The following is a 19,747-nucleotide window of genomic DNA, read 5'->3' as shown; positions in this document are numbered from 1 at the left end:
AGATTTTACCTCCTAAGCATCTCTTGCATCTTTCTTGTCTCTGTGTCTATTAACCCCTAGCCAAGTCCAGATTAGCAGCATCTCTGGTCTGGACTAATGTGGCAGCCTCAAATTTCTCTTGTAGAAAGGGACTCATTCCTGTCTCGTCTGAACTCCACAGAGCAACCAGAGTGGCTGTTTCAATGTCAGGGATTCTGTCACACTCCCTACCACACCCTGACCCTCATCATTTCCTTCCATTGCTTTTTAGAATGAACACAACATTCTTCATGTGGCCAGAGGGTCTGCTGAGTTGGTCCCTACTGATCACCAGACTTCTCTCCCAGCCACCTGCCTGTGCAGCCGCCCGTCTCCAGACATTCCTTCCCCTTTCCCTGGTCCTGCCTTCAAGCACAGCTGTCATCACTTCTGCAGGAGGTTTCCCCAATTCTCATGGGTAGCACTTGAGCAATTTTCCACCGATTTACATAATACTTTGACTAGGTGCATCTCTCTGAGCAAACTGGAATTTCTCACAAAGGCAGAGACTATGTTTCTTCACTCTTGTAGCCCTAGTGGTTGGTATGTAGTAAGCTCTAAATACCTGTCTTCTCCCTATTACAATCCTCAAAGAAGACACAGGGTCCTGAGATGGATCAGAACTTTGTAATTACATTCAGGAGTTCTGTCTCTTCATTCATCATGACATGTCTAGTATCATGTGCTATTTTTTAAAATTTATTTTTGATAGTTTTTAAATCAGCCTATGCACAGGAAATATGTGCCACATAGAACTGCAGGATTCTGGGTCCAGCCGGACTCAGCTAGCTCAGAACAAGCACTATTAGTAATGATTTGAACACTTCTGAACACTTGGTATATCTCACTTTCCATGGCTTGAGGAAAAGAAATATTTGTTGAACATGAACTATGTGCTAGATGTGCCCTTTGCCTTTATGTTGCTTATGGTCTGAGGAGGAAGGAGACATTAAACAAGTAACCACAAGTTTATAAGTTTTACAAAAGGGGCAGATAATATGCCACAGAGATGCAGAACAGAGGGGTCCAAGTCTAGTACAGGGAATTAGGGGACGGCGTCTCTGCATAGGGAATATTTAAGCTGAAATCCAGATGAGTGGCAGTTAGAACAGGATGTAGGGAGCAGTACATGTGTGGCCCCCCCTGAACTTAGGAAGATAGGGTGTTTAATGGGCAGCAGGGAATACTAAGCACTGTCTCTCTCCTGTGAATTGGAACTTGGTCCATCCACACTCTGGATCTCAACTCCTTATCTGTCATGAGTGTTTGGGTGACAGGGCCTGTGCTGACCTGGACTCTGGGCTGGGTCTTGAGGGCAAATGCCACACTAAAAGGAGTTGTGGGCAGGCAGGTAACTCCCAGGACTCCCTTCTCTCAGGCATCACACAGTCCGTTGTGAATTCAGCACCACCAGCACTCCTGTCAGAGCAATTTTAAACATTATCACTACCGGCAGTTTTTACTCATTTCTTTATTAATATAGAAAAGGAGCCCAGGGCAGCTGGACCAGTAGTACAAAGCACCAGGAGTTAATACCATTCTGGTGAAAGGGTTGATTTTACTAAAGTGAAGGAGCAGGCAGGAGCTGCAAGGTTCCGAGGCCAGGCCCAGCCTACTGCCCAGAACCCCTGAAATAGCTCCCTGGGAGAGGGCTGACGGTGGGTCGGGGTGGACTGAGCTGGAAACCATGGAGACAGATGGCAGGGATAGAGGGTCATGCAGTGGGAACCACCCTGTGGCTGATAAGGACAGGGAACTGGTAGCTGGAGGCTCCCCACTGGACCATGGGCAGGGGCTTGCAGGTAGCCTCGGCTCTGGGGGCAGGTAGAGATACTGCAGAGACTGAAAGGCATGGAGAGCCCAGCCATGGCTCTGGTGCTGAAGGGCCCTTCCCCTTTTCTCCACCAGGAGCCGCCTTTGCTCTATATTACATGTGGGGCTTTAGGGCCCAAGGCACAGGGGAGGCTCAGAGGCCTCTAGTTGGGAGGAAGATGGGGCAAGGAAGGAAGCACTTGAGTGTCCCTAGTTTAGGCAGCCAGGGCTGACACAGGCAGGACAACAGCACCCCGGCAAAGTGAGTCTAGAAAGTGGGGCAGGGACTGGCTTATCCTTGGCTGGTGACCAGGACCAGCCCCATGGCAATGGTGCCTGTCTCAAGCCTTAGCAAATCAAGTGTGCAACGGGGTGTTGGCAAACCTGGGCTCTCGCCTTATCTCTGTCAGAACTTGTATCACACAGAGCGCTATATCACCATGGTCCAGCCATGTCCCGCCTTGGCCTCTTTCCTCTTCTGTCAATGAGGGCTTTGGATAAGGAGCTTCTAGGTCATGGAAAGGGCTCTGCAGGTGAAGGGAACTCTAGGACCTGCTCTTGGCAGTTAACCAAACCCTGGATGGAACTGGCATGGGATGGGGGTGAAATGAGGGATGGAAGAGGAAGGTATTCTTGCACAGAACCTATCCCCACAAACACTGCAGAGCAAGGAATGGCCATTGGAAGCCCTTTTTGCCCAGAGGAAGAAAGGCCGCAGAGAGAGCGAATGCGGCTCAGTGCAATCCCTTCCCATCCTCCACCGTCTGGGTAACACTTGGCAAGGAGTGGATGGGGTGGCATTGGCAACCCTTTATGTTCTTCCCCAGGGTGGGGCGCTCAAGGCCTCTTGTGGCTTCTGCCTTCAGCCCTCAGCGTGGGGTCAGCAGTGTTCTTTTCACTGTGGTCCTGTTCTGGGAACAGCCCAAGACTCTGCCTGGCTGGCACATGTTAGTTGGTGAGGAAAGGACAGAATAGGTGAGTAAGCAGACAGGGAGGCAGGAGCGACTCTGGCTTTCTCCTCTTCCTCTTCAGAGAGTGGCTCAGTCAACTGAGTCGCAGATCTCCTCCACCACAGCATTGAAGATGTGTGGCTGGTCAGCATAGACGTGGTGAGATGCACCCTCAATCTCCTGTGGAGAGAGGACCCGCAGGGGCGGCATGGCCCTTTATTCCTGGTGCTGGGAAGCTGTCATACTATTTCCTTTCCCCTTAAGACTTGCTTGCCCGACACCCATGAGCTCTTATCAGAAATAATACTCCACGTTTCTCCCGTGGATCCTGGTATTTTCCTTTGACAGCCAATGAATCCCAATATCCCACTCGACTTACGTGATGAACATTCACTGTATCTTTCCTTCCATGTTAGCCCCACCACTGATCTGCTTATTTAATCCAAAGGTCCAGTAAACCTGGCCCATGGTTGGCACCCAGCCTCATTCAGCACATTCATTGGCACATGGCAGAGAGGGGTTAGAAAAAAGGGAGGAGGTATGGTGGGAGCCTCTACTATTCGCTTCACTGCCCATGGCTCTGGCTTTGGGGTAGGAACTACATGGGGGCTGGAGCAGCAGCAGGTGCCTGGCTTCTAGACTAGAACTAGCCTTTTAGCTTAACTGGGCTAAAAGTAGGGACACCTCTAATTAAGATATTACAAAGAGAGTTTCCAAACTTCTCAAATCTACTGCCCTATCTCAGTCTGTCCATTCCTCTTTGTCCTCAATCACCTGTCCCTACCTCAAGGCTGAGAGCTGATTGACTCTCAGTCAATCAACATATGCTGGCATTTGATTCACGGCCTCATTTCCACTCCTTGGTGGTGGAACATACCAAGTCTCGGACATAGGAATCCGGCCGCTGCATCTTCACCTTTTTTCCCGTACTGGTATCTATCCAGGTGTTGGCCCCATAGATCATGGTGATGGGCACATCTTTTCGAATCAAGTGAATTCGCTCCAGCATGGGGCGCCGGGCCCAGCCAAAGGACTCCATCATGGCTTTGAATGCCGTCTCACCGCTGTCAGAAGCAAAACAGCAGTAAACTTCAATAAACAGCAGAATATGTCAACTTGTTGGTCTCTTCAGAGGCTGAGGCAGAGTCTTAGTCATCTTTGTATTCCTGTCAGAGCCCTACACTGGGCTCATTAAATATTGGTAAGATAAGGAGATGACCAAAATTCCAGGGGTCTCTTATCACAGAAGAGTTTGGAGGAACACTTGTGAAAAAGCCCATGGCAGTACAAACTGTCCGAGAATGAAATGGATTATTTATTCAACAAATATTATCTGTCATGGCCTGGGCTGGGAAAGGGGACGTATGAACAAGAAAGACAGGGTGCTGCCCTTCCTAGAGCTCACACACTTTAGCTCATGCTTTAGAGAGGTAGGCATTAAGTAACTAATCATATGGTTAATCATTATTTAACCTAAAATTTCCTGGGCCAGGTGTGGTGGCTCACGCCTCTAATCCCAGCACTTTGGGAGGCTGAGGATGGTGGATCATTTGTGGTCAGGAGTTCAAGACCAGCCTGGCCAACATAGTGAGACCCTGTCTCTACTAAAAATACAAAAATTAGGTCGGTGTGGTGGTGCACTGTAATCCAAAAATTAGGTCGGTGTGGTGGTACCTGTAATCCCAGCTACTCAGGAGGCTGAGGCAGGAGAATCGCTGAGCCTGGGAGATGGAGGTTGCAGTGAGCCAAGATCGCACCACTGCACTTGAGCCTGGGCAACACAGTGAGCCTCTGTCTCAAAAAAAAAAAGAAACTTAAAATTTCCCAAGAAGGATGAAAAGGTGGTTGAGTGCTATAAAAACAAAGCCTGGGATTTAGTCTGTTGGAGGTTGAGGGAGAGTCAGGAGTTCATCTGAGGTGAACTTAAGAGTGAGTTCTATGGTAGTAAAAAGGGCTTCCTGAGAAGACTCTGGAATTTAAAAATCAGTCTTCCGAGGACTTGGGGAGCAGCAGTTTCTGTTAAGCAAGAAGTAACAAATGCCAATGTAATCTACTTCACTCCCTGGCCATTTGCTCAGGTAGAACAAACTGAGGCCGTATCATGAGGTGTCCATGAGGCTGGAACAGAGCCAGCTTTCTGGGCTAGTCTGTGGCTTCTGTTGGAGACAGGGCAAGTTGGGGACACTGCTGCCTCTTAGGCTTGGCCTTTTTAGTTCAATTAGACCTGCATTCTCTTTTACATGTACAGATGAACAGGAACCTGAGTTTTGTCCAGGCCACCAGAAATAGTTGGTTTTTCCTTAAGATATTGCAGCATAGTAGAAAAAGCATGGAATTTGGAGTCAAATGAATTCAGATCCTCAGCTGTGTTTTCTTACCAAGTCATGCAACCAGAATATACTTCAATTTCCTCATCTATAAATGTACATGTATTTCTGTTTTCCTAATGATGTCCTAGTGAAGTGGGTATAATACTCTACCTATGCTAATACTCTACTAATGCACTTCACTAGGACATCATTAGGAAAATAAAAATATGTACAAAGCACCTAAGTTGAGGTGACGTGAAGTAGATACCCCCAAACATGTTGGTCAAATGTCATGTTTTCCAAGGAAATGGTAAGAGTTACCATGAGCTTGTCAGGGTTACAAAGTCAAAAAACTCAGGGAGTTACAAAATTGAGTGATGGTGTTTGGGAGTGAGGGAGCTGGTTGTCACTGATGTCACCTTTGCTTCCTCTGGGATGTGAATGATATACCCTGGGGTTTAGGTTGGGAGGACATTGTACAGAACTAGGTCTGGGATGGGGAAGGTTCTGGAGAAAAGGCTAGGGTTGGGCCTGTGGGGCCTCAGATGCATATGAGATGGTCATTGAGCCCAAGGGGGCTGAGAAAAGGGCCAAGGGCAGGAAGACAGGGGAATCTCATTTGACTGCTGAACTGAGAGCTTCTATACTACTGTTTAATCAAGGTTCTTCAATTAGCTGAGCTCATGTGGAATGCTGGATAGACAGCTCACATGTTGCCCAAAAGCTGTCTGGGTTTGAGGTTAATGTTCAGACTGTACTGCTGGAATGCAAATCTCTGCCTTTCTCATGGCTTTGGGCTCACAAGTGACTTGGACAGCCCTAGAAAGGGGGTGGGCAGTAAGTTTGCCTTTGCTGAGATGCCTCCCAGCAGCTCGGGGTGTCACCAACATGGCCTTGTGGTATCAGCCAGTGACAGGGCACTTCCCCAGGGGAGGATCACCTCCCTGACTCTGCCCTGGCCATCCACATTGCCAAGACTGCAGGTTGCTGGGCTTGTGGTGCCTGCTGTGTAAATAAGCAGCCCCAGATAGGAACTTTTCAAAGTTCTCAGGACACCCCAAATCTCCAAAAGATGCAAAGAAATTTTTGTCTCAATGATAAGGCATTTCAAGTACATGTAACTAAATTTTAAAATGCATGCTCTTTGAGAAATTTTACTTTTAGTAATGTGTTCAACAGATACAGTCAAATGTGTGTAAAAAGAAATATGTACCAAGAGGCCCTCTGTAGAAATGGCACATATGCTATTTTAGACTGGAAATAATAAGGAAATGTAGGGACTACAGGTCTGGGACAGAAGACTTCTTTTCCTTTTGAAAAATGTCATGCTTTTGCTAATTATTTTTGACCTAAAAAGAAAAAAAAATACCATGTTTGTATCAGTCTTTCAGTCAAAAAAATCTTTTAAAATATTAATATTTTCAGCAGGCGTGGTGGCTCATGCCTGTAATCCCAGCACTTTGGGAGGCTGAGGCAGGTGGATTGCCTGAGGTCAGGAGTTGGAGACCAGCCTGGCCAACATAGTGAAATCCCATCTTTACTAAAAATACAAAAAATTAGCTGGGTGTGGTGGCAGGCACCTGTAATCCCAGCTATTAGGGAGGCTGAAGCAGGAAAATCGCTAGAACCGGGGAGGTAGAGGTTGCAGTGAGCCAACCTCACACACACACATGTATGTATGTATATATATGTGTGTGTATATATATATGTGTGTGTGTGTGTGTGTATATGTGTGTGTGCATGTGTGTATATGTGTGTGTATATATGTGTGTGTGCATGTGTGTATATGTGTGTGTATATGTGCATGTGTATATGTGTGTGTGTGTATATGTGTGTGTATGTGTGTGCATGTGTGTATATATGTGTGTGTGTGCATGTGTGTATATGTGTGTATATGTGTGTGTGTGTATATATGTGTGTGTGTATATATATGTGTGTGTGTATATATATTTTTTTCCAGACTGTTGCTCATCAGGCCAACTGCATACCTGTAGGGAATAGAAAGGGCCTTCCTCTAGAGATGGGTAACATGTTTAATTAATCTATTACCTTCTATATTCCTTTGTGTCTATCCCTGGGGAACTCTCTGGAAATGATCAGGCTTGCTAGTGCCTGTTTCTCTGAGTCAGAACTTTGTTGGAGAAGAAATAAAGCCCAGAACTCTAGCAGCTAAGAATTTTATCTCCTGTCTACCCCAAGCTGGCCTGGGGAGCTGCCCTCACCTGGGATTCTGTGCATTGCAGTGGTAGATATACTCTGATATGGTGTCATCTTCAAAGAAGTCTGCAAACTTGCGTTTGAAGTCCGGCCGGAATCGCTGCACCAGGCCAGGCCCTGGGAGGGGATAGCAAAACAGAGTGACCAGTTTGGGAGGTGGGGCAGGGAAGACTCCTGCCTGTGTATGTTTTAACAACTTTAACCAAACCTTATTTTTCCTAAGGGTTTGCTTTATTCAGTTAACATTACAGTGGCAGAAAGAGTGCAGAAATCTACTGGGAAGTTCCAGGTGACTTCAAATGACAAAGTTGGCTTGTCACCAAAGAATTTAGAGACAGTCTAACATCACTGAGGAGCCAGGTTATTTTCAGCTCAATGAAGCCCCAAGATCATTCCCTGCAAGAATCACAAGCCCTCCCCATCAGTATCCATGTCTGAGATGCTCTTCTCCTACAGCCTGAGCTATGTTCTCTTTCTCCCCGATACCCCTCTGGCCTTTTAATCTTCTGATGGTAGTGGATGAAACTAGACCACCTCCCAAGAGCTCTCTCATTTGTAGGCCTGTAATAGAATACGTGGAGAGGTGAACTAAACACATTGGTGTCTCAGACTCAGGGCACTGTTTTACAACAATCTGTTCCTTTCACCTCATTATGGTTTATATACATGCAACAACAGACTGTAAAAACAGGGCCCCACTGCTCAACTTCTGATCTCTGATCTCTCTCTTTCTCTCTGGTCTTCTCTCTGTTTATGAGGAGCAAGAGGGAGGTAAGAAGGGGCTGGGTGGGGGGGGGGTGCCATGAGGATCTGCATGGGCCCTCCCTCCTGTACAGTCCTTCATGGCTGCTGGCCAACTGACCCAAACTTGATAGCTCTGATGCTCCTGCATGAGCCTGGCCAGAGGCAAGAAGAGGGGACAGTAGGTCGAGCAGGGCTTCTTTTTGGCAAAGGATTATCAAGAGTCTGTTGGAGACCACAGTGCTGGGAACCTCTGCTCACTTTACTCTCCTTTGCACCTGTGTCTTGATAGCCTTCCTCTCTCTCAGAACTGCTAAACATCTATCTTATATTCAAATGCTTTTTTTTCTTTATCTGGAGTCATTCTGTTTTTCTTGAAGGAACTAGAGAGATAACTCTTATTTAGCTATTGGATATTATGTAAACACAACCTTCAGTACAAGTAGGCATCAACAATCTATTCCATAAAGGAATCTGCTTTTCACTTCATCAGAGTAAAAAGCTCCCCAGCGGGGAAGCATGCTGGCAGTGTGAGGTCAGAAGGTCAGAGATACTGATTCTGTTCATTAGGACTGGCTCCCCATGGTCCTCCTCCTCCTTTCCTCCCTTTTGCCCAAAGAATTTGCTGACAGCTGCCAAGTGCTAGGTGAGCAGAGCAGGTGAAGATGTGGTGCTTGCCTGGACCAGTGCATGGGTCACAGGGGCTCGCCTGCCACTCTGGGTTATATTGCAGGCTTTGGTTCTGACCTCTCCCTGCTGCACGTGTTGGGTGAACCACAGGGATGGAATCTGGTGGTTACTGAGCCTGAATCACCAGCAGGTTTTCATAAAATCTCACACACATTGGGTGGGGTGGCTCATGCCTGTAATCCCAGAACTCGGGAGGCTGAGGCAGGTGGATCACTAGAGGCCAGGAGTCCAAGATCAGCCTGGCCAGCATGGTGAAACTCCATCTCTACTAAAAATACAAAAACTAGTCAGGTGTGGTGGGGCACACCTACAGTCCAGTTACTCAGGAGGTTCAGGCAGGAGAATGGCTTGAACCTGGGAGGCAGAGGTTGAAGTGAGCTGAGATCACACCACTGTACTCCAGCCTGGGAGACAGAGTGAGAATCTGTCTCAAAAAACAGAAAACAAAACAAAAACCTCACACACATAGCAGAGGATGAGTCACCTTGCAGCCCCTTCTCTCTGGCGGTCTAGCCAAGGCATGTGGAAGCTATTCTGCTCCACCTGTTCCTGGCATAGGAATAGCTTTTCCTATGCAGATGGAAAAAATAAGCCTTTTCAAACCTTGAACAAAGTAATCTGATCCAGATTAACAGCTTTAAATAATGCTAGGCTCATTCCCACTTTTTAGGAATAAGTGGGAAAGACACAGTGGGAAAGACACATTCTAGAATGTTAGAGCCTTCCTTTAAGGAGATACTACAGGCTACTCACCCCAGGGCCCAGCTACTCGAAGAACAGCCAATGGATTGGAACGTCCTAGGACAGATGCCACGGCTTTGACCCAGGTTGGGGGTGCAGGGACCTCACTGGGGTTAGTTGGTCGGAGGGGAAACCCCCATGGGTCCACCAGGATGAGGTGTTTAACTCTACGTTAAAGGCGGAAAAAGGAGAAGACACATTATATTCTCTGGTAGGTGCCATAGCCCCTCATATCGGGAATGAGAGAACTTTGGAAATGAATACTGGAAAGTTCCCAGTAAGGCCAGGAATTAGGTCACAAGGAATGGTGGCATCTCCTTATTACCTATCAGGGTACTTGATTGAGTAAGAAGTGGCCAGGAATCCTCCCAAACTGTGTCCCAGGAGGATCATGCTGGGGATCCCCATGGTCTCCCGCCATGTCTCTATCGAGGTCACAAACTCATCCTCAGCCCCCTCTGGGTCTCTTGGGAATGCTGGCCTTGAGCTTCGTCCAAAGCCAAGCAGATCGAAGGTGTGCAGCGTGCGGCGGGCACTCAGTGAGTCCATGTTGAGGATCCAGAGGCCCACGCCGCCCCCAAAGCCATGCACCATCACCAGAGGGGTGCGGTCCTTTTGCTCGGGGCTCACAGTCACCGTCCAGATCTTATTCTGGTTTGGGAGGGACACATATCTAGCCAGGAACTTATTCTGGAGACCTGGGAAGGAAAGAATCCCATGATAAATCACCAAGTCTGTTTCCTGACAGCAGCATCATTTTGCCTGGACTACCACTGTTCACATCTCTCCATTCCCCAGCCCTCCCCAACTTCCCTCAACTCTTTCCTCCCACAACCCTCTGACCACTGAAGAAGACTCTGTCCTTAACCAAATTTTTTAGGCAAGCCCTTCTGAGCCCTTTTCTTGACTAGGCTTTGACCTTGGCCCTTGCCCTGTCTTCTACATGTCTAGCTCAGTCTTAGCAAGTCTAGCTCAGACAGCACTTTGCCCTGTCTTCCACATGTCTAGCAAGAGCCTGCTAAGTCAGGATTAGTAAGTCATACTAAGTCATAAGAATTATTTTATATCTGATCAAGTTCCTCATCTCTCACCTTTGACCTTCCTTCAGCAATGATCCTGTTAAACTGGTTTGAAAAGAACTCCCTTTATCTTTGATATCTCTTCTTAGTAATTTTCTATACACCGATTCCCCACTCACCCTGCTGCTTTGTTATAAATCCACATCAGTTATTTACTGTATTCAAGAGTTGAGCCTAAGCTCGGCGCCGTGGCTCATGCCTATAATTCCAGCACTTTGGGAGACCGAGACGGGTGGATCACCTGAGGTCAGGAGTTTGACACCAGTCTGGCCAACATGGCAAAACCCCATCTCTAATAAAAATACAAAAAATTTGCTGGGCATGGTGGTGGGCACCTGTAATCCCAGCTACTTAGGAGGCTGAGGCAGGAGAATTGCTTGAACCTGGGAGGTAGAGGTTGCAGTGAACTGAGATTGCACCATTGTACTCCAGCCTGGGCAACAAGAGTGAAACTCAGTCTCAAAACAAAACAAAAAAAGTTGAACCTGATCTATCTCTCCTATTGCAATAGTCTTGAATGATCTTTACTAATTTAATTTGTCAGAATCACTTTTTCTTTAACACTACACATTCTAAAGAAGTAAACTCCAATGACAATTTATAGACAATTTATAGTCTGTAGGTATTAAGCAGGGCCATCTTATCCCTTGAAACACGTGCCAAGCTCCCTTTAGGCCCAGGGTGGCAGTGATACCACCAACCCCACAGAGCTGTTGCAGCCACTGCTCTTGAACCTGTGTGTGCTTGGGGCTTGATGGATGGATAGAATTGTGGTCCAACCAACCAGTTGGAGGGAGTGATGGATGTGGACTGAGCCTCGGGTGAGAGACCAAGGTGGAGCAGTGCTTGTTCTGCTGGTGTGACAGCAGTCACCTGGGCAGAGCTGCCTGAGTGAAGCAGCCTGGATCCTGGACAGAGGCTTGAAAGCTCTGGCTGCTGTTCGTCTACACACACTCAGGCCCATAAGCGAGAGGGTAGCTATGGCTGGGGCAGTAGGGGTGTGGTAGAGGAGATCACATGGGAAATATGGGAAGAAGGGGCTTAAGGGGCTTGTTTGAGTGAGTGGCTGCTGCTGCTAGTGGGATGCTCTGCTGCATTATAACAGTGCTGATGAAGGCTGGTCTGCAAATCACAAACTACTGTGGTAACCAGATAGGTGGGGGACCAAAACCAGGTAGAACACAGAGAACAGTAATATCAGAGAATGCAAGATTGCTGGTGCAAGGGTCTGCAGGTGGTAAATCTAAGAAGTACTTGTGTGGTGAGAAGAGAGAAGGAGAGAAGGAAGAAGAGAGAAATGGGGGAGAAGGAAGGAGGAAGGGGAGAATGTGTCTGTGTGTGTTCACTGGCCCTGGCACAGCGTTTGAGGTGAAGTTGCAGGAAGTGGCAGGAACTAGCACATGGCTAGAGAGATGGTGAGGAACCACTATCATAGGATATGGTGTCCTCTGTACACACCTCTTCCCTCAAATAACTGACATCCTTTCCTCCCACACCACACACTGTTCATTAGCAATCAGTGGACTCAAGGTTGCAGGCTCTGGGAAGATCCTGAATCTTTCTTGGGTCCCATGAGGGAGGTGGGACAAGCTGTCCATTCTACTTACACTGGAGGATCCTGGCTTCCACATTCTTCAGCTGAGACATGGAAGTGGGGCGCCACGTTGGCAGCCAGCTACTCAGCCAGCCTTGAGGTCTGGGAGGAGGAGACAGAGACATTCATTGGCAACATTGGAAAGACACATTGATGCTCTCAGCCTTGCTGACAGTTACAAAGGAGTTCTCAGGAGGCAGGGTGTTTCCTGGCCTCGGGAGACCTGCCCACCATGGCAGTCAGCAGTTCCCTAGCTGCCTGATGGACTGTTTCTTTTTGGTAAATGGCTATTAACAACTTGTCCTTATTTCAATAGATATTCAGAACATCCTGTATATAATACTTCACAGTTTACAAACCTCTGTCACATTTATTATCTCACTTCAGCCTTATAACTTCTCTTTGTTAATGGTTATCATAATTTATGTTCAAGAAGATTAAAGGGAGAGATGCCTTTTAACTAATGTTTCAGCTATCCTTTGCTGTCCCCAGAACTAGATGTTCCTTAACAGTAGGACAAATTCTATGCCATCTGCCCTCCTGGCAGGGCACTGGTTGGTGTTTATGTGCACCCTCTTCTAAGCCCCTAGAAGTGCAGAACATTGTGTTGTGCCCAACTGATCGCTCAGGTAATCATGGAGGCAGGCAGCAGGAGGTGGGAGACCTGGGTTCAAGTTCTGTTATGGTTCACTGACAGGACACAGGTTGCCTCTGGTCTTGTTTTCTAGATTGTAAAATGAGTAGAAAGTTCACCTATGTCCTCACCTCCCATGGCATGCAGTAAAACAGATGACTCATCTTGCTTTCTCTTTCACACCCAGTGACCTTAAGTCATTGCAAGATAGACGTTAAAAGCACCAGATTTGGAATTACACACACATACCCTCCTGGACCTGAATCATGGTGTTATCAGTGATGAGCAGAATGGCTTTGGTCCATTAAATAACCTGTCTTGGAGCATCTATATATGTAAGGAAACCTGTAAGTTGCCCAGTACAAATGAGATGCTCAGTAAATGACAGCTTGTATCATTCCCTTTTAACCCCACTTGATATTTCTCTTTTCTTGAACTCTACCTGAGTTACAGACAGGATAGATATCTACAGCTACAGAAAGGGCCTGTGAATACTGGCATAGTCAAGGTAGGGAACTCTAAGGGGGAATGAGGGGAACCATTACCAATCCCCTTGGCACACACTGGGCATCCTGATACACCATTTGAAGCAAGAATTTTAGATTAGAATGTTTCCTTAGGAATCATCTAGTCTAGCCTCTGTATTTTACAGATGAGCAAACTGATGCCCAAAGAGGTCACGCAAGTTAGAAAAAAGAAACAGAACTAGAACCCCTTATCTCAAATCCAGGGTTCTCTCCCCGAACCTTCCAGCCTCAGCTTTTCAAGGTCAAACACACATATTCACAGAACATAATCACTTTTTCACACTTATCTCTGTTTTCTCAAGGGAGGTGTGATCTAAAGCCAGGTCAGAGTTCCAATTTTAGCACTGTCACTTACTAGCAATGTGACTACGGGCACATTATTTAGCTTTTCTGTGTCAGAGCTTCCTCATCTTTAAAAGGGCGGTAATAATATCTACCTCGTAGGGTTGCTATAAAGGTTAAATGGGTTAATGCATCTAAAGCACATAGAATGATGCCTAACACAAGATAAACTCCCAATAAACTTTCTTTCCCCCCAGCTAAATAAGTTGTCTACATTCCCAGTGTTTTGCAAGTAGCAACTCTCAGTGGATGTTTGAAGTTTGAAAGAAAAACAGGTTGCAGCTGGGAGTGGTACATCAATGGTTTTAGCCAGATGAGAGTTGTCAATCTCAATCGATCTAATCGTAGGGAGCCTCAGAATCCTCTTACTATTCTACTGGAATTCCTTGTAGCCTTGAAGCACGGGGACCAAGACCACAGGATTTTGCCAGCCTTAAAAGACAATTTTTTTTTCTCCAAATCAGGTTGTGACAAGTCAGGTCATAACACTCTCCTGTCACTGCCCAAGGCGGAGCTCAGAACAAACGCTGCCCACAGCACAGCATCATGGACTGCTCAGCAGATATTCCTTGGTGGGAGAATTACTTTGCCTTCCTTCACCAAAAACGTTACAAGTAAAGCACTGGAAATAGTGCCTGGCACACTGTATGTGCTCAAAACTATGGAGGAGATATGGGCTGGGGTGGGAAATTGAGGCAAGGAGCAGAAAAGACATTCAGCCATGAACTTAACCTGGCTAGGATGGTCTCTGTTGACCTGATGGTGGTGAAGCAGAAGGGGTTCTGTGCTGGGAGAGAATCCTGTTCTAGACCTCTGTGATCTTGGGCAAATCTAATTTCTAGGGACACAGCGTCTTCATTTGTAAAAAGAAGCTGAACTACCTGCATCTCCTTCGACTGGAACATTCTACTTCCCTAAGTCCTTTAAAGCATTGCAAATTTCCTCTTGGAAAAGTCATCTTTGAAAGTAAAATATTCCTCTGGACATTTCTTTCGAGCTACTTATTATGATTATAAAGTTAATTAGTTTCGTGGGCTTCCAGTTCTGCAGGTCTGAAAAACAGGAGTACTGGATCCAGGAAAGGCCCAGTTCTGGTGAAACCAAGGCTCGACTGGGAGCTGAGTCATTCTTCTCCTAGCAACTTTTTCTTGCTCCTATCAGATTGCGAACTGCTAGTCACACCACCTACAGGTGGTATCCCAAACCTGATGCCCTTGAGAGAGTGGTAACAAATCCCAATAGCTCTAAATCTGAAAGCACTGCATTAAAGATGTTGTTATGATGATTAAAAGCATTATCAACTAGATCACATGCGGCTACGTGTCTCGGTGGGCAACAGCTAAAGAAAGCCCGTGGTTCCACGCCAATTTCAGCGTGGTGGAGACCTCTCCAGTCTCTCCACACCTTCTCCTTGCCGGGCGGAGGGAGGAGGCTCTCTCCATCCCCACGACAGCCGTTCTGGGGCAAGTCGAGATGAGCACGCCCGGCTGCCACCCCCGCACCCGCGTCCCACAAGCTTGCTTTCGGGGATCTCAGACACCAACGCGGAATTTCTCGAGAGGCCAGAGGAGAATGAGGGGCACTCGCGAGGACTAAGGTGGAAACTCAGGATCCCCGGGCTACGGGCAAGCGCGTCTCCCATGGCTCCCCCGGCTCAGCCGCCGGCTCTTCTGGGCAAATGCAAAGCAAGCAGCGCACCCACCCCCCGCCCTCTCCGGAGGCCGACCTGGAAAAGGAAGGGCGGGAAGGTGTCTACCACTGTTCCTCAGCCACAGACAGTCCCAGGATCATGGCCCAGAGAGAGAGAGAAAGAGAGAAAGGGACAGGATTAACTCACTGCTGCTCCAGATCATCAGCCATAGTAAATAAGCCCTGCCAGGTCCAGGCGAGCCCGCCCAGCGCCTGACGCCAGCACCAGCTGACCCGGGAGGCCGCGAGGAACAAGGGGGCGTGGCCGCGCAGGGGGCAGGGCTCGCGGCCTGCGGATGGGACTCTCAAACTCCACAACTTGGTTTGAACTAGTGGGGCCTTGCTATGTTTTCAATCACTGGTATGTGTCCAGGCAGAGATGTCTGACGGTCTCAGAATAGCACAGTAATCCTGTTCATACATTTGCGGGAGTTCCTGCAAGAGCTCTATCAGCCCTCCATTCTCTAATAACTAAAAAGTGACAGAACTACTCCTGCACGCTGGCACCCATTCTTTGGGCTTCCTATTATAACTGTGTCTTCCTGAAATTGACCCTTGTTAGTGTTCCTTCTAATAAGAGGCTTAAATGTTTGTGGAGACAACACCATTGGCTGAATGCTCCTACAAAAGGGCCTGGATGCCAGATTTCAAAACTTAAAAAATCAGGACATCTAGTTAAATGTAAATTCCAGATTTAAATAAAGCAAATAATTTTTTAGAATAAGTATGGGCCACGCAGTATTTAGGACATAACTAGGCACGCTGTATTTTCTCTGGCAACCTTAAACCTATATGACGTCTGCCAAGATGGGCATTTCTCTGCTCTGGGGGTGACTCTGGCCCCAACCTATTTTCCAGGGAAAATATAGCTCAACTCTAGGTCACCTTCAGTTTGGAAGATAACAGTTGAAGGACTCACCTATAAGGCTAGGTCTGCTTTAGGTACGTAAGTGTGGGGACAGGGAGATAAGGCTGGCTTGGTCCAGAGGTCCTGAGCGAACTTCAGGTTTGCTCAACAGAGGAGCCAGATTTTGAGGCTGGCTGCAGAATTTGCTTGTGCTGGTAAACAGGGCCTGATCTCCCTTGAGCTGTCAGATTTCAGATCATCCCCTAATTAAAACCAGACTGGGGGCTAGGAGGGGGGCTCATGCCTGTAATCCCTGCACCTTGGGAGGCAGAGGTGGGCAGATCACTTGAGGTCAGGAGTTCCAGACCAGCCTGGCCAACATGGTGAAAACCCATCTCTATTAAAAATACAAAAAATTAGCTGGATGTGGTGGCAGGCACCTATAATCCCAGCTACTTGGGAGGCCGAGGCAGGAGAATCGCTTGAACCCAGGAGGAGGAGGTTGCAGTGAGCCAAGATTGCACCACTGCACTCCAGCCTGGGCAACAGTGAGACTCTGTCTCAAAAAACAAAAACAAAAACAAAACCAGACTGGGGAGTGGTGAAGGATGAGTGAGAGAATGCTGGTGCAGAGGGGTTTATCAAGGAATTTTTCTTTAGCCTTCCTGCAGGACCCGAAGATTCTGAGATTTCTTCTTTGTTGCAACACAGTGTTAAGCTGATCATTATAAAGACTTAACTTTTAAGAGAACCAGCATTTATAGAGTTTAGGGGCTTAGGAATTTGCCAGATGGGGTACGAAGAAATACAACTAGCAGAGGACTTGTCTCTTTCATGAAACATTTTTTTTTTTTGAGACTGGTTCTCACTGTCACCCAAGCTGGACTGCAGAGGCATGATCATGGCTCACTGCAGCCTTGAACTCCTGGGCTCAAGGGGTCCTCTTGCCTCATCCTTTCAAGTAGCTGGGACTACAGTTGACCAGATAATTTTTTTTTTTTTTTTAGTTTTTGTAAAGATGGGGTCTTATTATTTTGCCCAGACTGGTCTCAAACTACTTGGCTCAAGCTATCCTTCAGCCTTGAGCTCCCAAAGTTGCCTTCGGAGTGAGCCAACAAAGTTGCCTTCATTCCGTCTTTCAACAAAACACAGTGATTTTAAACTTCAGTATGCGTAAGAATCACCTGATGGATTTATTAACAATTCAGATTTCTAATCCCTATCGTCTGAGATTCGGATTCAGCTGGTTTGGCTTGATGCTTAGAAAGCTGCATTTGTAGGAAGCACTGCAGATACTGGTGCTCCATGAGACTCACTGGTTAGAAGTGTAGATTCTGGAATTAGAAGCCTGGGTTAAGGTATTTGCTTTGCCACTTATCCATTTTATGCCGTTGGCCAAGTTATTTAGCATCTGTTAATTTCTTCCTCTGGCTTGTGTATGGTGAAAATTAACCAAGATAATTCAAATAATAATGTGGTACACTTACTTGTGCTATGAATATTACTTATTGTTGTTGTTGCTATTATTCAAAGCCAAGAATTATGTTGAGCACTAAAAATACAATTATCCAGCCTGGGCATTACAGCAAGACTCTGTCTCTACAAAAATGAAAAAAAATTAGCTGGGTGCTGCAATGCATACCCATAGTCACAGCTACTTGGAAGGGTGAGGCAGGAGGATCACTTGAGTCTAGGCGTTAGAGGTTACAGTGAGCTATGATCCCACCACTGCACTCCAGCCTGGGTGATGGAGTCAGACTTTGTCTCTAAAAAAAGAAACAATGAAATAATTATCAAAAGGAAAGAAATAACCTGCTCTAATGGTACACGCAGACTTTTCATTTGTTGCTACCCTCGGTCCTTCTTGGCTTTGCAGAGCTGATAACTTTGTATTCAGAACTCAGCTGAAACCCCCTCTTCTGAGGCATTTCTTGACTGCAGGATCTAAAGAGAGCCCCCCATCACTCTCTCACATTACCCTATTTTTGTTTTCTTCATAACACTTATCATTATCTGAAATTATCTGGCATTGTTTTTACTCATTAATTATCAGTTTCCTTCCGGTTAGAGACTAAGTTTCCTGGGGAACCCTCTCTGTCTTGTTATCTGCTGTGCTCCCAACACCTAGAACAAAGTGTGGCAGAGTAGGCACTCAGTATTTGTTGGGCAAATGAAGAAAAGTCTAGAGAAAAGGCAGAAGCATAAACCATTACCTATGAAACAATATGCTAAATGCCAAATGCTTTGGGAGCTGCATTCTAAATTGTACCAAATAGGAAATTCCATACTACATCACTCCCAGACAGGACAATAAAATTTCCCACTTTTCTGAAAAACTGTAAGTTGTGGAATTTTTTGAGGCAAGAACAACTGCATTGGGACTGGTATTAGATCTCTCTAGATCATTCCCCAGGAGGCAGTGCGGAGAAGGGTTGTAGTTTGTTTTCATGTGCTAAACCAGCTTTAAAGTAGATGTTTCTTGGAAGTAGGAAACGAGTGGATGGAGAATGCCTTTTGTAACCAAAGTTACTAGTTTTTAAGGTATTCCCAGTCCTGATATATCTCAGGATCGGGCTGGATCTGCTAGAATTACAAATAAAGAGGTCTCTCGTCGCCTACTCTAGACAGACCTCTGGGGAGAAGATGGAAGTTATTTTTTTCTCCTTATCATTAAGACAAAGCACACCATGAGCAAGTGTGAGACTCCCACGAGTGTGGATGGAAATTAATTTGACAGATCTGAAACCACCTTTGCAAAATTATGACTGAGACAGTGAAAGAGAACTAACTTACTGACTCCATCTTGCTTCTAACTTCCAGGCTGTCCTAGTTCATTGCTGGGCATAGGCTGAACTAACTTTGGGAGAAACTTAGTTTGTAATTTGTGGTTTGTGACAGAGACAATAACAGCCCTTTCCCAAAGCAGACCCCTTTATTGCCTGGGGACTAGATTGCCTTTGTAGGAATAATATTAGCCCCAAGATTGGAAATTATGGTTTGGGAGTCATGCAGCCAGAGGCTATAAGATTCTGACCCTCCCTAGACTGCTCCTAAGATCAGTGCTTGAGATATTTTTCGGACCCTGCACTTGATGGATCAGCTGGCACCACTCAGATGGGTGAACTGGCTCATCTGATCTTGTGGCCCCCTCCCACCCAGGAACTTACTCAGTGCAAGAAGGCAGGTTCGACTCCCTATTTTTTTTTTTTTTTTTTTTTGAGACGGAGTTTCGCTCTTGTTACCCAGGCTGGAGTGCAATGGTGCGATCTCGGCTCACCGCAACCTCCGCCTCCCGGGTTCAGGCAATTCTCCTGCCTCAGCCTCCCGAGTAGCTGGGATTACAGGCACGTGCCACCATGCCCAGCTAATTTTTTGTATTTTTAATAGAGACGGGGTTTCACCATGTTGACCACGATGGTCTCGATCTCTTGACCTCGTGATCCACCCGCCTTGGCCTCCCAAAGTGCTGGGATTACAGGCTTGAGCCACCGCGCCCGGCCCCTCGACTCCCTATTATTTCATCCCTGACCAATCAGGACTCCTGGCTCACTGGATTC

At 46.7% G+C, this 19,747-nt stretch overlaps 1 protein-coding gene and 1 long non-coding RNA gene across 5 annotated transcripts in view; one reads left to right on the top strand and one right to left on the bottom strand.

The window, feature by feature from the left end:
* The window catches only part of LOC144577368 (uncharacterized), a 143,047-nt gene extending 128,816 nt beyond the window's left edge, over positions 1 to 14,231 (top strand). The window contains exon 6 of the long non-coding RNA XR_013521100.1: positions 14,119 to 14,231. This is a non-coding gene — a long non-coding RNA (uncharacterized LOC144577368). The remainder of the gene's footprint in view (positions 1 to 14,118) is intronic.
* ABHD4 (abhydrolase domain containing 4, N-acyl phospholipase B) lies at positions 1,475 to 15,558 on the bottom strand. 4 transcript variants are annotated; one of them, XM_054240613.2, is made up of 8 exons: positions 15,381 to 15,558; positions 12,165 to 12,253; positions 9,804 to 10,176; positions 9,491 to 9,645; positions 7,312 to 7,423; positions 4,455 to 4,571; positions 3,658 to 3,844; positions 1,475 to 2,960 (listed from the first exon to the last, which is right to left on the bottom strand). In XM_054240613.2, exons 2-8 carry the CDS (start codon positions 12,202 to 12,204, stop codon positions 2,871 to 2,873), a joined length of 1,074 nt encoding a protein of 357 aa, XP_054096588.1. In that variant the 5' UTR covers positions 12,205 to 12,253; positions 15,381 to 15,558; the 3' UTR covers positions 1,475 to 2,870. The 4 variants fall into 4 exon arrangements, with proteins under 4 accessions (XP_054096588.1, XP_054096587.1, XP_078190666.1 ...); XM_054240612.2 differs by having other exon boundaries at positions 15,492 to 15,558; XM_078334540.1 differs by lacking the exon at positions 4,455 to 4,571.
* Positions 15,559 to 19,747: the final 4,189 nt, after the last annotated feature.

The sequence above is a fragment of the Callithrix jacchus genome, chromosome 8 (assembly GCF_049354715.1).
Source record: "Callithrix jacchus isolate 240 chromosome 8, calJac240_pri, whole genome shotgun sequence".
Taxonomy (NCBI): domain Eukaryota; kingdom Metazoa; phylum Chordata; class Mammalia; order Primates; family Cebidae; genus Callithrix; species Callithrix jacchus.
This window is presented reverse-complemented; position numbering and strand designations above follow the sequence as displayed.